The 16,331-nt window shown below is 33.0% G+C and overlaps 1 protein-coding gene across 2 annotated transcripts in view; it reads right to left on the bottom strand.

Annotated features, from left to right (window-relative positions):
- LOC148616458 (small conductance calcium-activated potassium channel protein 2-like) overlaps nucleotides 1-16,331 on the bottom strand; it is a 45,834-nt gene that overhangs the window by 23,367 nt on the left and 6,136 nt on the right. Inside the window, exon 1 of one of the 2 annotated variants that reach the window (XM_088583513.1) lies at nucleotides 4,975-5,142. The exons of the other annotated variant lie outside the window; for it this stretch is intronic. Within the exon in view, the coding sequence (XP_088439639.1) occupies nucleotides 4,975-5,028 (54 nt within the window). The 5' untranslated portion in view covers nucleotides 5,029-5,142. Of the gene's footprint in view, nucleotides 1-4,974; nucleotides 5,143-16,331 lie in introns of those variants that run through there. 2 annotated transcript variants of the gene reach the window in all.

Here is a 16,331-nt window from a genome sequence, read left to right as displayed (position 1 = left end):
TCTAAAATTTAATATTAGTATAATAGTGATTTGACTGCATGATATGAATTCATTGTTGACCACTAGGTGACTTCTGGACATATGGGTTGATGTTTGAATAATATGTTTTAAAGGTGCTGCCCAGTAGCTATTTGTCATATACTTAGAGTTATGCCTTCAATCTATTATGACCCACCAAAAAAAAAAGAATGCGAATTAAATGTTAAAAACATGAAAATTTGCTGAGGGCTGCAACTTTTTGAAAAAGGATGTACGGGTTTTACTTGAAATAAGAAAAATATAACATAAAGAAGCAAACTATTTGTATCAGGAAAATTGTGGAATAAAATTTATAAAAAAGCAGTTTACAGTTGAAGATCTTTACCACAGGACATGGGGTTGTCAACTGAAACCAAGGTTTTTTTACCTTCATCTTTGACCTAGGAAGTTGTACATAAATTATAACACATCCTCTGGTGTTGGTTAATATACATAGTAAGTATGAAGTATGATATCATAACAGTTCTCTAGATATAGAGCGGACACGAATTTGTTACGGACGGACGGACAGACTGATCAGTATACAGCGACCCGCCTAAGGCTGGGCCCTAATAATCGCCTATACAAAGATTCGAAATAATTGATATTGCTAACATATGTCAAAGGAGAACAAAAAAGAAAATGAAAAAATACGATTTTTTCCCCATTATAATCCGATGATTAAATGAACGTAAGTTTTTAACCACCGGGCGGTGAAAAGCTCTCCAGCCATTTTACATTTTCTAAGGTCAATATTGATTTCATGGGAGAAACCGACCATTCTCCTTCAGCATATTCTTGATTTAAATCAGTTCTACACTCTCTGGGGTAAAATTATGATTTCAACATAATCGCTAAAGCTTTAAATTTTACAATCTCGAGTGAAAATAATAATTTAAACGACTGACTACTGAGGAAAATCTGTATGTGCTTAGGTTATAACTATGTTGAAAGGGCGAAAAATGCCTTGCAGGTTCTTCAATGTGTGCATTGCGCGTGAAAATTTAATCAAGATTTTACATTTAAATGACGGTAATAACATAGGGTTATCTTTAGGGTTCTTTGTGATTCAGTTTCGTTTAATTTTTAGAAAGAGGTCGATAAGAGCTTGTCTCGTCGTAAAATTCACCATCTATATTGTATCTTGATGACTATACAAGTTTTTTACATAATAATGTTTTGGTTCAAATTTGACAGTTTGTGTCTTTTTTATATTTCAACCTAGCGGCTAGACCTTGATTGTGGCCGTTTATAAGGTGATATATATATCTATTAGGCCTTTCGTAACTATGTTCTCTCACAGGTTACACTGCGTTATATCATACGTAGTCGCGTATTTCAAACACTGTTGTTAAATTATAAAACTATTTTATTTACTAGTTTTCACGAAACAATTCATTGCTATTTTACAACGGTAGGTATTTAGAAGTATAAAAGCCAAGTATTCGATGAAAACCCGGGCTAAGGCTACCTACTAATGTCACTTCCAATAGGCTCCATGCTAATTTCACTAAGTTCTATGAGTTGTGGAGTTTCTATCTTAAGTTTAACCCGAAGAAGACTATACATCCCCATACATCACCCAAAAGCTGATACATTAATATCCCTGAAAATATTATGTAGGGTTTTTCTACCTTGCAGTGCAACATCGGCTCATAGAAGACAATGAGCTCTTCATGCAGAACTCATAAAAATATTTTAATTCAGTAAGTTAAAGTAACAATTTTATGTAAAAATAAAGAAAATATAATTCCCTGCCAAACATAAGCTCACTTGTGCATATTTGATGTGCACTTTTTCCACCGCAACATATGCCATCACCAATATCCACTATATTTGAATATTTAACTGATAAGTCGACAATATAAAATAACAGTGGGATACATATTAAAACTGCATGTTCCTACGTCAAAACTACATGTTCCTACGTTCAAAACTACATGTTCCTACGTTCATATATTTGAATATGTCTTTTGAAATGTCAATTTTTTAAATTGCATAAGAAATGTCGAAACAAATGACTGAAAGCGGTGACAACGGTAAGAAATTCTAAACCAGGAAATCCCATGTAGTGTTTATTTTCAATAAATTGTTAATGAATATTGGACAAGGGAAACAATATGGTTTTCTTAGATTTCATCTAACAACAGTCCAATATGATCAATATAATGTTCTAAGGTATAAATCAAGGATTATATGTAGTATAGGTATCAAAACACATCGAAATAATTTTCATCTATATGCATATAAGTGAAACTTTTTATGACAGAAAAGGGTAAGCAAAGCAACAGTTTTTATCCAACGATACCCCATAAAATAACCTGGTAGTTATTGAATACAATAAAAAAAAGTGTCAAACCACTTACCAAAGTTGTGTCTTTGGGTAAGTCATAACATACAACCTGTGTGAACAAGCTCGCAAGTATGATACCTTATATGATAGGATTTTTTACCACTTCAAGCAAACAAAATGCATAATCATAATTTGATTATTCATATTATGCCTAACCTTTCTATAAATGCATCGAGTCGTATATTTCAAAACCTGAATAATCATTATTAAAATATGATGCCTAACCTTTCTAAAAGTTTAATATTATATCATCGAGTCGCATATTTCAAAAACCTTTGAATAAAATTACCCCCATAAAAACAGTCATTTTTACTACACTCTAATTACATGTATTTGACTTAGTTTCCCTAATTGTAAACTTTTTAGATCCCTTAATAATTTATGATTTTCTTTGATATATAGTGATCTAATTCGTGGGTATGTAGACCAGAAATTGACATTTTCACCATTAAATATCCCTTTAAAAACATATTACGCTTTAATTGAGTATTTATAGCAATATTTTGCAAATCTTTTTTATTCATGAGCAAGAACTACGTAACTCGTAATTTTTATATTGCAATAAAAACTATGTATTTGCACATGAAAGACTGAATATAACAATAAATCACGTGGAAGTTCGTTTGTGAAAAATAATCGGTGTAAACGAATAAACAATGCAATATTCTTTGAGTTAAAGAAAATAATATATTAGCTTCTTAAAAAAATGAAAAGGCATTTTGAATTATTAATTTTGCTCTACAAAAATAAAAACCGGTAATGCGTGAATATTATATTTCAATTTTCACTAGGGGGTCTTTTAATACCCCGAATAATAATTTTACTAGAGTGCCTTTAGATAAGAAACCTTACACCCGTTTTAGTAACATATTTTTTTTTTAAATTTATCAATCTACTTCATCAACTTCATATATAAGTAACGCTTGTAGTTAGCAACTTTACATAACAAATCATTATTCAGAAAGATCTTGAAGTATAAAAGTATGTATAATGCATTATTACATTTCATACTTAATTTTCATTAACTCAATGCATTTCTTGGCGTTTTTACACAGCTGACGTCGGCGCTTTATAATCACTTTAAAATTTGTTTTCTGTGGCAAACTTATCAGAATAAGAATCAATATCAACTGGTCAAATATCTATTTGTAGGTATTTGCCCAAATTGTTCACTCTTAGAAAGAAATGCACTCGTGAAACCGCACCACATACTATTCGAATCAATATATCTCGATATGCACGCAATAACCATCTATAACACAAAGAAAAATACACTTACTTTTGATTATATATGACAAAAGAATTTTTTGCATAAACCTTAATCCGCGTAATTTGTTTAAATTTTACGATTTGCAATCTATTTGAGAATTATTATGCCACATTTAAATATACTTATAGGCTGAACAATGGCAGGTCAGGGGTTGGAATACCAGTTTTGGAATAAATTGTTAATTCCATACAAAATTTGGGCAAACATAAGCAAATAGTAATACATTGCAGCATGAAATCCCCTCTTTTCTGGGTCATTTTTTTTTAAATTTATGGTTCCGCGCCTGATAAAATAGTAGGAGTACATTCCAAACCAGTACATCTAACACAGAACATATTGGTATACCACTCAGTGACTAACCTAACTTGTGTCGTTCTCGTCAACTTCAGAAATTTCAATAAAATACAGAATCGTGAAATCTCATTTCGTAACACGAAGAAAAGGACTAAACAAACACGAAAAAAGGACTAAACAAACAACATCATCAATTGAAATCTCGCACTCACCGAACAAATAGCAGAGAACTTTTTCAACAATCCAAGTCAGCTTATACTACACAATGGTGATCCCCATTACAGACAATAATATTAATGAAAATGGTACAAGTTACTGTACGACTAGATTTTTATTAATCATGAAACACGTTCTTATTTCATGTTTGGTGATGTTTCAAAGTGTTAACAATTGTTCATATGTTACTGTTGAGGCGATTAAGATGTTAAAGTATAACACGTTTTAGATAGTTTACAAATGACTTGTGATTTATAAGGGGCGTGTTGTAATTACAATGATAGAAAGGCGATAGCGTCATTACAAGAACTATAAATTAGAAGAAACGTCTCCATAAGACATGTATAACCCAGCATTCCCTGGATGTGGCACTAAGCTCGCACAAGTGCAGTCGGTTATGCTGAAATTTCAGAAAAATAAGAAAGCCTTTTCTCCAGTTTATGATTTAATTTCCAACTCATGTCCATGGAGGGTTGTCGATATTTGTGTGGGAAAAAATGACAAAGCCAAACATTTTGCACACGTTATAATTAGCGAGCCGAATCAGCATACCAAATTTAAAATTGTTGCTTATGGGACAGACGCACGTGCGTAATTACACTGAATGTCATTAACCCCAGTGAACTTCTCGAGTTTTAAAGGATCAACAGACAATTTTAGCAAAAAAAAAAAAACCACACACATTAATTACCATACTAAGTACTTACAACTATGGAAAAGTACGGATATCTCTTTGAAGTCCGCTTACTTCTGAAACGGATAATTCTAGCTTTCAATGAAAAAAGGAAAGAAAAAATAAAATTTATGATGAAGAAAAACTTACAGGTTTAGTCATGGTCGTCTTTTGTTTCCCTTCATTTCCATGTATCCCGGTCATATTTCATTTGTCAGCTAAGATTGGTACAAAGTCCTAGCACATGTTAATTTGTATAATGGCTAGCAAATCCATTTCATAAAATGACATTGAACAAATACGAGTTAATTATCGATCTATATATTTTTCTCAACGACATATGTCGAGGTTCTTTGTAGTGTATTTCAGACTACTTCGGAAAGATGTTACAATTGAAAATCAAAATCTTTCTTCTTATCGACGAACTAACATCAACAGAAACTTATATGGCTTGTTTTATTGAATAAAATAATTAATATACGATTTCAATTTCTTTCCTTCAGAAGAGACGAAGATACGCCATTTAAACTTACATTCAAAACATACAAATCTTGTACCAGTACATTAGGTGCTTGGATTTACCCATGATGTTAACTAAATATACCTACATTAAGATAAAGTCACAAAAAAGTCATGACAATTTGAATGATAGTGTTAAGCGCTTATTTCGTTACGCGTGATTACCATATCCTTGCATTTACAGGAAAACGCAACCCACTTGATTCTTAACGGCGCTTTTCTGACTTTCAAAAGTGACCGAAATATTTCGAAGTACAGCAGCAAAATCCGGGCAATCTAATAGATCTGTAGAGCCACAACTATTTACATAATTGAAAAGTACAAAATGATGTTACAAAATGTAACAAAGCAACTTGATGAATAAAGTGTTGTTAAAAAAGATTTCTTTATGAATTTAAATATATAAACTATATATACATTTGTAAATTACTTGTCAGGTTTCAATATTAAAAGAACAGACATTGAAAAGTAAATAGTATAGACTAAAATGTAAGCTACGACATAGAACGATAAAAGGCCAGAAAAACTATACACATGTACAGGATAAGCAATTTAAGACAAAAAAAAACAAAAAAAACAAAAAAACAATCATGTTAGTTTGGACTAAACTTTCGTTTATCTTTAAGTACCACTCAAAATAACAAAAAAAAAAAAAAGGTTTAAAATGTGAAAAAAAAAACAATGACTAATAATTAGCCAAAAAAAAATTCGGAAAATATTTTTAGCATAATTCAACTATATCGATTTATTTCATGACTTCTCCAAGTAAATACAACTTTAATTAGAACTTCTTTAGTTACCATAAATGTGACTTACCGAAAGATTATAGATTGACACAAAATTTCGACAAAACGTCTTTTTTTTCTTTTTTCAATGATTCTTATTGCGACCTGTACACATTTTCTTTGAAACTGTGTTAATGGTGGACCTATGAAGTTGAAGTAATTGATCAACAATATTTCTACATGCCCACACCGTTGGAGAACCGTAACGCATTAGATTAAGGAAACACACGATATAAACGACGGCTCAAAGCGCAAGAGAGATGGGACGTACCTACGCGCGTGTTTAAATTCATGATGAACGAACGCACGAAAACCTCCTGTTTAAATCACTGGACATCTGGTCGTAGATATCAACTGAATTGGAACACCGCTTTCTGATAAAATGATCAGTGCCTGGATGAGTCTCAAACTCAATCAAGCTATAAATTGTTTTCGCTCCGAAATATCGACTTATGGAATTGAACCTATAGGCGTTCAATGTGCCAAAAAATCTTCTTTACAAGACCTTAGGTATGGGACATCAGGGTATATGTTATTTTATGACGTATTTGACCACATATAACAAAAAAAAAACATGTAAAATATAGGTGTGTTCACTGGTTGCTTCTAGACTAGACTGCGACAATGCATTTTCATACAGTGTTTACACAAGTATAAAAGCAATACTCAAGTTTGTTCAAAATACAGCAGCAAGACTCGTTATACCTGAACAAGAAAGACTAAGTAAAAAATATATTACAGCATTTCTGTTATCGATACAATATCGCTATCAGTACAGTATTCAATGCAACTCCAGGAACTGATTTATGTACATCAAACAGAACGTCCAGACCTTCGCGTTCAGAAAATAGTAACCTTAACATGTATCCAAAGCGCAGACAAAAGCATGCGATTCGATAAATCAGAACCACTCTATTTTGTCTTCCGAACTACGGAATTTGAATTTCGTTCAATGTTATAACTCGCTTTTTAAAGTGTATGGTTTACAACATGAACTTCACAAATTATACACAAAAATATTCTTAAAGTGATTGTTTATAGTCTTGTATCCATTACGTATTTGATAAATATGCCTTTATTGTAATACTATTTCAATTAGTTTAGCTTTTTTGTATATCTTGCTTGCATATCCATATTGTTATTTTTTTTAATAAGAGGGTAGAATCATTAAGACAGGCAAAACAGCCCCAAAACGCCGTATTACTTTGGACAAAATTAATTGATGTAAAAGTGCTATAAAGTAATAATATTTGATTATCCAAAAACCGATTTTGGAAGTATTTGATTAATCAATTCAACTACAGTGCTTAAAGATTTCTTTAAAAAACCAAGTGTATTTGCTATTTTCTGATCATATAATTAATTTTAACCATAAGTTTTTTTTCAAATGGCAATATTTTTGCGCTGGGAAAAATGGATTTGTAATTTCATCGTAGGGATAGTTGAAATAATTAACTTATAGACTAAGACTGCAAATAAGATTTAATTCGCCATATTACCTACTTTTTTCCATCTTAAAAGTGTTGTTCAAGTAGGTTGGTTTCACCTAACTCTAACAAAATTGGCTTTGTTCCATGAAATTAAGCTAATGGGAAATACTCCAATGTGAAATAAACATTGAATCACTATCTCTGAAAATATTTAATATGACTGGGCATAAAATAATCTTTAATAACTCAACCCCGTCTAAACTGTTTCCAAAATGGTAATGTTTTCAGTTAAAGTTTCAATTTCTCATAATTCGTAATTCAATTTTCTGGTTAGAAATGTTAGTTATTTTAAAGAGAATGGGGTCCTCATAACGGTATTTTATGCGAAATAAAGTCTTATTTTGAAGGCACAGAGAGTTTGATTTCAATCTGACAGGAAGTCACGTCTTCCAGAGCTTCCCATACAAAGTTCGGTATTTTCGTATCTTCTTCACTAAAATAGCGTTTATTATATGGTCTTAACAATGATTTAAATTCAGATACTTGTTTTCGTTTCCGACATGGCAAAAGGAATGTCTATCTGGCTTAAGCTTAAGCCAAAAAGTCCGAAGTATACCGGTGCCAAGAAATCCAAAGTATACCGGTGCCAAGAAGCGTCAAGAAGTTACAACAGCGACTAGAGTGGAAAATAGCGACAGAAGATTGATCTAGACATACTTTTATATTCAACTTCATCCTCTTACAGGTTACACCTGCCTCAAATTATTTTTTTCTTAATTCAATATGTTTGGGTTCATTTTTTCATCATGATTTTGTCCATTTTATTATTTTTAATATTCAGTTATTTTATGCCTTGAGTTCTAAAAAATACACAAGAACGCTTAAATCAGAAATATATGTACATCTAAACTTCGAAGCATTGAGGATAAGGGTCAACAAGGTCTTTTTCCTTTTCTACTCTAAAAATAGAGCAAAACTCAAAAAAAATTAATGAAAAAATAAGGCGGTATCTACATTCATAGCAATAAATCCTACCAAATGTGGTTACAATCCGCCCATCATTTTCAGAGGATTTATTGCACCATTGTCAATAACGTGTAACTCCGTCACTTATGGGGTGGACAATAAAGCCATATTGTAAATTATCTATTAAATAGTCACATACGCCGCTTTAGATTGAGCCACCTAAATATATTTTACCCTCGCAGCTTTTGTATGTTTTATGTCGTTTTAAGGAAGTAATAAAACTGTAATAGCTTACCTGGAATGCATCCATGAAGCTCTGCAAAGCGTATGATTTCTTCTACTGTGATCAAATATGACACCTACCAAACTTACTTTATTGTGGAAGTACGTTCCATGATTGGTATGTTTGTAATTATGCGGAATGGATGTACTTATTATTCTAGATGTACTTAGTAAAGCAATCGTCTTAAAATGTCTTGTGTACGTGGTAATAAATACCAGTAAAGACTCGTGGGAAACCAAATGGTACTTGTAGTTTGAACAACGCATGAAACACATACTGGATGAAATAAATTATTCACAAACCTAGCTAGAAGATAAAACAATTACATATAGAAAGAAGGAACCTGGACTGCTGGGTCAGCACTAAACAAGGGTTGCATGTGAAATACATAACTTTCCAGGGCGCAAGACAGACTTGAACTGTGACAACGTGTTATGTTAACCAACAGTTACTAGTAACAGAAACTTAAAGACGAAAACGCTTATAGTCGGATTAAAATTCGTCATCTTACGAGTCAGATTTCAATTAAATTCACTGCAGTATCGATGAAATGTGCATGTGGTATATTGTTCATCACTTTTTGACCAATCGTTTAATAAAATAAAAATAAACATTAATTTAAAAAAAAAAAATGGACACATCGACAAAAATATAAGGGAAAAAGAACACCTCTCCTCCATTCGTCTTTTGTTGGAAATATCTCTATCTTAAGAAATAACATAACTTGTTAATCTAGAAATTCTTGAGGACCAGAGGTTCTGATATGCAGCTAATCGTTTCGCCAAATGAATATTTGAGGTCAGAAAAAAGTATTTTAGCAAGATGTCTGTAGAGTTTTTAACAGGCAACGTTGACGGACGCCAAGTGTTGGTACTAGCTCACATACATTACCCGTTAGGTAGGCGAGCTAATACGTTATTTGATATCGTATATTAATCGAGAGCAAGCTTCTTATTGTCGTTACCAGTTGTTTGAAGTAGAAACAACCAGAATTAAAACACGTCTCTGTGACTACTGACAGAGGTTGAATATAAATTATCTGTATATATCATTAAGTCCTTCCTACCTATGACAAAGATGTCATTACGAGTAGACAGAGAATACCAAGATTGTCACGTCTTCATTCGTGGTAAGTGATAATACCTAAGCTGAGGAGAAAGGCTTTTTATACCATAATCGTTTTATCTGCATTGAAACTATATTTAAAATGATACGGTCACTGGCAGAATATAACACTATCAGCCTCGCAATCTTCTAAGGTTCTATACCTCGTCCGTACACCGGTCTTATGTCAAGTCAGTGCACAGTTTGTCTATAAATACATAATACGGGTCTCATGCGTAAACAGTTTGTTAGTATGAATATACTGGAATACCGAATTTAAGCCAGGATGCAGTTTTATTTCCTAACATGTTTTTAAAATTCATGAAATAATATATTGCGAAGCCGGAACAACTATAAATGTTCACCTCCTCGAAACAGCACGGAAATTCAAATGTTATATTATAGATCCTATTTAATCGATAGTCAAACGAAATCAAAATCCTATAAATGTTATACAGAATAAAGTTTTACCGCTTCTAAAGTTTAGTCTTAGCTGGGAAAATTCAAAATTTTAGGTAAAACTTGGTACTGTTTTTGTTAAATCGACATTTAAGAAGACAGGGATTTCGATACAACAGGGAATGTAACACGAGACACTTGTTGTGAACATGCTTCTACAAGCCAAACATTTTACGGAACATTTAGCATGGAAAATTGTAACGCCCTATCTTACTAAACTAATTGGTTGCAATATATGTTATTCTCATAATTTGTAAGTACATGTATTTAATCCACACATTTAACATTTGAGTTGGAATGACATCAGTTCTTTAAAGATCATTTAATATCAGAAGTTTAGGTAAACCAAAATTGGTGCATGTACTATTGAGATGACAATACAATTATATAACTATATATAACGAGAACAAACACAATGCAAATATGTAAAATGAAATACAATATGTGAGGAATTTATAGCAACCCTGGTGGAAAATTATCGAAACTTCAATAATAAATGTAATTTTTGTAGCAAATTTGGAATCAGCATACAGGAAAATGATTCCGGAATCGAACTAGGTAGGTGTGACGTGCACAATTTCAACTTTAAAGTCGTTACAAGCAGTTGAGGGGCGATACTCCGCGGTACCGCTAAATCTCCAACTTTGTGTATGGCACATCATTCTGACCCCAACCCGACATATCAATATCCAAATAAAAAAGAGGAGGGTTGCAGGGTCAGAGGAAATTCGGATTATTCATTTACAATCATTATTTATCTACAACGTTGTTTTAAGTCAGACTTTTTGGTATATTCATAAGAGCTTTGAGTTTTAATGTGTTACAATTTATTATGTATTTTCTTTCTATCGATGCACTTAGTCTATCTTTTTTTCCTACATCTCTTTTTAAAAAGATTTTATCATTGGGTTTATGGGAAGATAAGACTCAAGTGAATTTCTTACGTGTAGAAAATGTTGGACCTTCAAACATATAAAAATTATCAGAATGTTTTTTAAAAAGATTATATACATATCTGTATAGCTATATTAGCTATTATATCTGTGTAATTTAATTACCCTAGAATGTAAATAGCATAGTACGCATGGCGTTTTATAGACTGCAAATTAGGCTTAAAAAACTAATAGACATCGGAATCTAGATTATAATGTCAATCTTCCAGTTCTACGGTTCACAATAACTTAATCGTTGTTTATTGTCAGTAATAATATAATATGAGTATTGATATAGAAGATTTGATTGGGTGACATATGGTTTAAAGCTATGAATCTTAACTGTTTATCAATCAACGTTTTCAGTTGCCAAACAAAATCGAATTTCATGTCACAAACAAAATTATGAATAAGAACTGTATATTGAAATATTGTATGGTCTTGTATACATTTCTTGAAGCAGAAAAGGCCACATTTTCCCACACAAAACATCGATTGAAAATCTTGCACAATACACCCATACAGCATGCCTCCGTTGGGCCAACGTTGGCTGATGGTTGGATCGTTGGCTTTTAGTTGGCTTTGGCAAGACAACGTTGGCCTAATGTAGTAGTCCGTAGTTATGGAAATGTTTCTTCTTGATTTATTTTTAACCAAAATGGTTTTTAATTGATAACAAAATGATTAAACACGACACGAAAGTAAAACTAGAAAGCAAATCAGGATGTATGAAAGCAAATATTGTGTTGCATCTTATCTGCGATACTAAGTTGGGCCAACATTGGCCCAACGTTAAAAAACCAAACTATATATATTTATTAATATAATTTTACTTCTTTCAAAAAAGTATTGTTGGCTCTTTTCTCGAATTCTGTTAACTGTATGTTTAATATAAATGCAACAAGTATTCGCGTTTAATATTTAGAACTTAATAACTCACAATAATGATTATGAACAATCAAATCTAATTTATGATAACAACAGTGTACATGATTATCTCCCCTAATGCAACTTTGTAACTGAGACCACAATACACCTTCTCAAAACAAAAGTTGTCTCTCATTTTAAACAAATGTATACATATTTTCAATGTAAATTCATCCTAAACACAAAACATTGACAGGTATGATATGTCTATTCAATGCAAAAAAATTGCAAATTTTCAATAATTAGTACACCAATGCCCATAGTATCTGCTAATTTTATAATACATTTTCTTGTTTTAATCTCGTAAACTACCAACAGCTTGTCATTGGTATATTCTTATTGTAAAGAATTTATATGATAAACTGAGGGGAAATGGGGGTCCTTACTCTGTAGGAGTGCACAGCACCAGCACTCTGCGGCATGACCAAAAAATATAGTAGAATTATGTTCTAATATCTTAAGGAATACAATCGTCTGGCCTCATGGTTGGGTGAACGTTGGGCTTATGTTGGGCCAACATTGGCGATTCTTGGGTCAGTGTTGGCATTACTTTGAGCCAACGTTGGTCCAACTATTGTTTGCCTCCGTTGGCCCAACGTGGGCTCTCTTTGTACTTACAACGTTGGGCCAACATTGGGTACCCTACGTTGGCCCAACGTAATTGACTCCGTTGAACCAACGTTGGCCCAACGTAGGAATGCTGTCTGGGCATCTATCTAGAAGAGAACACAGCAATCGGCGTACTGTTTTAAAAAAAGCAATACCAGTAATGATAAAAAAAAGGTGTTGTCTTTCTTTGAATAATTCCTCAGCTCAAATTTCAACAAGTTGATTGAAAGTTCAAAGAATGTCAATGGTTTGAGAAAGTTATATCTTTTTATACATGGTAAAATCAGGCACGAATAAATGTAGATCAAGATTCGTAATCTGAAATAAGAAGTCATGGTTGATCAAACCTGGTTTAAGCATGAAGCTAATGCTATCTTGTGGAAATATCAATACATAAAATTAATATTCAGCAGGATTCTTTTAGACTGTACATTGGAATTACAAACAGGAAGCCCATCTACATGTATAAAGGGATTTTAAATACATGCAGGAACTGTTTAACTTGGTTACTGGTCTCGATGAAAACAGCCAAGATTGGTGTATTGAATTGAAGGACGATGTAACAAGCCACTGACGGTCTCAAGAATTGGACGGATAAAATCACGAAAATTGCCATAAATTGTCGTTCTAACCACTTTCTTTAAACTTTTTTTTATCCATAGTCATACGCTAAAGCACAAGAGCCAAGTGATCGACTTTCAGGAAAGTGTACAAGATATTTAAGACTAGTAAGTCTATAGCACACTTATCAAGGATTTCCAGGAAACAATAGTATTTGGTTCAATACTGGACGAAAAATAGAAGTTTTGAAATTCAGTGAAAGTTTGAAGCTGAGATTTTTTTCTCAAAGACCCTTAAGCACGGAATGTGAAAACAATTGTACACGGGTAATAAAATAACAAAAACTGTAAAGTGAAGCAACAAACAAAAAACATACACATGACTGTATACATGTACATGTCAAGATGAGTGAGGAAATGTTATGTAATGTGTATATATATACGTCTCAGAATGTGACGACTCTATTCACTACACTGCTCCATCGGATCAAATTGATACAGGGAAGATATGTAAACATAAAGAAAGGTCTGAAAAATTCCTAACGATGTTAGAACTGTCAAATTTGCGATGCAAATTTATGGTCGTTCCCTCCGCGGGACTCGAACTCGTACCGCTGTGACATCTATGGCAACACCGCCTGCACAAAGTCCAGCGCTGTAGACCACTCGGCCAGCTAGGCTATATAAAAATATAGCTTTCGCTGGCCGGGTGATTCCTCCTCGTAGGATTAATCTAGGGCTGTAACTTAGTACACGATGTATGGTAGTACGGGACAGTTCATTTAGATGTTATTATGTAGGATAGAGGATCAAATTAATGATGCATGTCACAACAAATCTATATTATACAAATGTCTCAGAATGTGACGACTCTATTCACTACACTGCTCCATCGGATCAAATTGATACAGGGAAGATAACGTAAACTTATAGAAGGGTCTTAAAAATTCCCAACGATGTTAGAACTGTCAAATTTGCGAAGCTAATTTTTGTCGTTCCCTCCGCCCGGCCAGCGAAAGCTATATTTTTATATAGCCTAGCTGGCCGAGTGGCCTAGGGCGCTGGATTTAGTGCAGGCGGTGTTGCCATGGATGTCACAGCGGTACGAGTTCGAGTCCCGCGGAGGGAACGACAAAAATTAGCTTCGCAAATTTGACGGTTCTAACATCGTTGGGAATTTTTCAGACCCTTCTATGAGTTTACGTTATCTTCCCTGTATCAATTTGATCCGATGGAGCAGTGTAGTGAATAGAGTCGTCACATTCTGAGACGTTATATATATATATATATATATATATATATATATATGCGTAGGCTGACACGCAAAGATATCATTTCAGTTTACAACTAACAAAAATAGATGCTTTCAACATTAGATTATTAATTAATATTATGTATTAAACAGATTATGAAATTTATCGGTGTTAAGATTGGTATAAATATTTACAGGAAGTATTATTTTTCTTTCTCTGTGGTAAAAGCTGCAAAACTCGTCACCTAAAGATTCATTTTCACACAGATCACCCTAAAATTATCATTTATATCATTTACAGTTCCAAAAACAATTGTGATACAGATATACTTATGAATATGTTCATTACATCCCTTTTAAATTCAATTATGTTGTGAATCTAATATCCTTTTTATTTTCCTTTCTTTATTAAAGGGGAAGACCATGTTATTGTGCAAGTCATAAATATCGAAACTAATCTGTTAAATATTCATGAAAATTAAATTGAAACAAAATAATTTCCTTTTCTTAATTAATTAATCGAGATTTATCATTAGGAAATTTGAATTTCCCGCACCTTGAGCATTTTATAAAAGAGCATTTTGCATTAAAGGTTTTTTATTTTTGTTTACGTGGGTATGATTTATCATAACAGCCTGACTTAATGCAAAGGTGGTCTTTTCCTTTAAAAGATGTATTTTAAACTAGTGTTACTAATAACCTGCTACATATATGTAATTTGGTCTTTCAGATTGAGTTTTATAAATCTTTCGGAGACGGTTTCAAGTCAATACTCTTCAACTGACATACTTCCAAGACAGTAAGAGTTCTAATTCCAGATTGATACACACTTGGGGACTGCGAATAGGCCAGAGCATCAACACTACAGCCCAGTCACTAGTACTCGAAAGGCTATGCTCTGCCTCAAACATTTACTGTTCGTTATTAACTAACAGACATACTACATGGAATAGAAACCAAAATCAGACGGACTGGCGTAAATGTCTCAATCTAACCGATATGGAGCACACGCGTAGTAGTGTGGCGTTGTAGGCTAGGGATAACACTGGTCAGTCTATCCCTGTAAGAGACTGTCCTTATAGGATATTTCTACACATGATGAAGGTGTTCAGGGCCATAGGATTTTGATTTTCGTGAAATATTACGGAAATTAGTGATAGTTTACACTTAGTCATTTTACTCAGAAATATATGGATCCTGACTTGTCCTGCTATCTCCTCGTACAATTTTTATGCTACATTTAAAATATATTATAGGATATTTCTACACATGATGAAGATGTGCAAGGTCAAAGGAGTTTCATTTTCATGAAAATTACGAAAATTGGTGATATTTCGACTTAATCATTTTGATCAGAAATAGAGCTATATGGCTTGTCCTGCTATCTCCTCCTGTAGTTTTTGAACTACATCTAAAATATTTTTGCTGGGTGTTTCTACACATAATGATGGTGTGCAAGCTCATAGGATCTTGATTTTTGTGGAATATTACAGAACTGAGTGATAGTTGGACTTAGTAAGTTTTGTCAGAAATATACCCCAAGCAACAAAGTCAGGGATTTATTATTGGGGGTATTGTCAATTTTCATGTGTCCGTCAGTCCGTCCATCAGTCCTATTTTTCTCATCGCAAGTATTTGTGCAGTGCCTAACCGAACATACCAAATATTTACTGCATCAACC

This window comes from Perna viridis, chromosome 5, assembly GCF_037379345.1.
Source record: "Perna viridis isolate PV_CMFRI_1.1 ecotype Kerala chromosome 5, ASM3737934v1, whole genome shotgun sequence".
In the NCBI taxonomy this organism is placed as follows: domain Eukaryota; kingdom Metazoa; phylum Mollusca; class Bivalvia; order Mytilida; family Mytilidae; genus Perna; species Perna viridis.
This window is presented reverse-complemented; position numbering and strand designations above follow the sequence as displayed.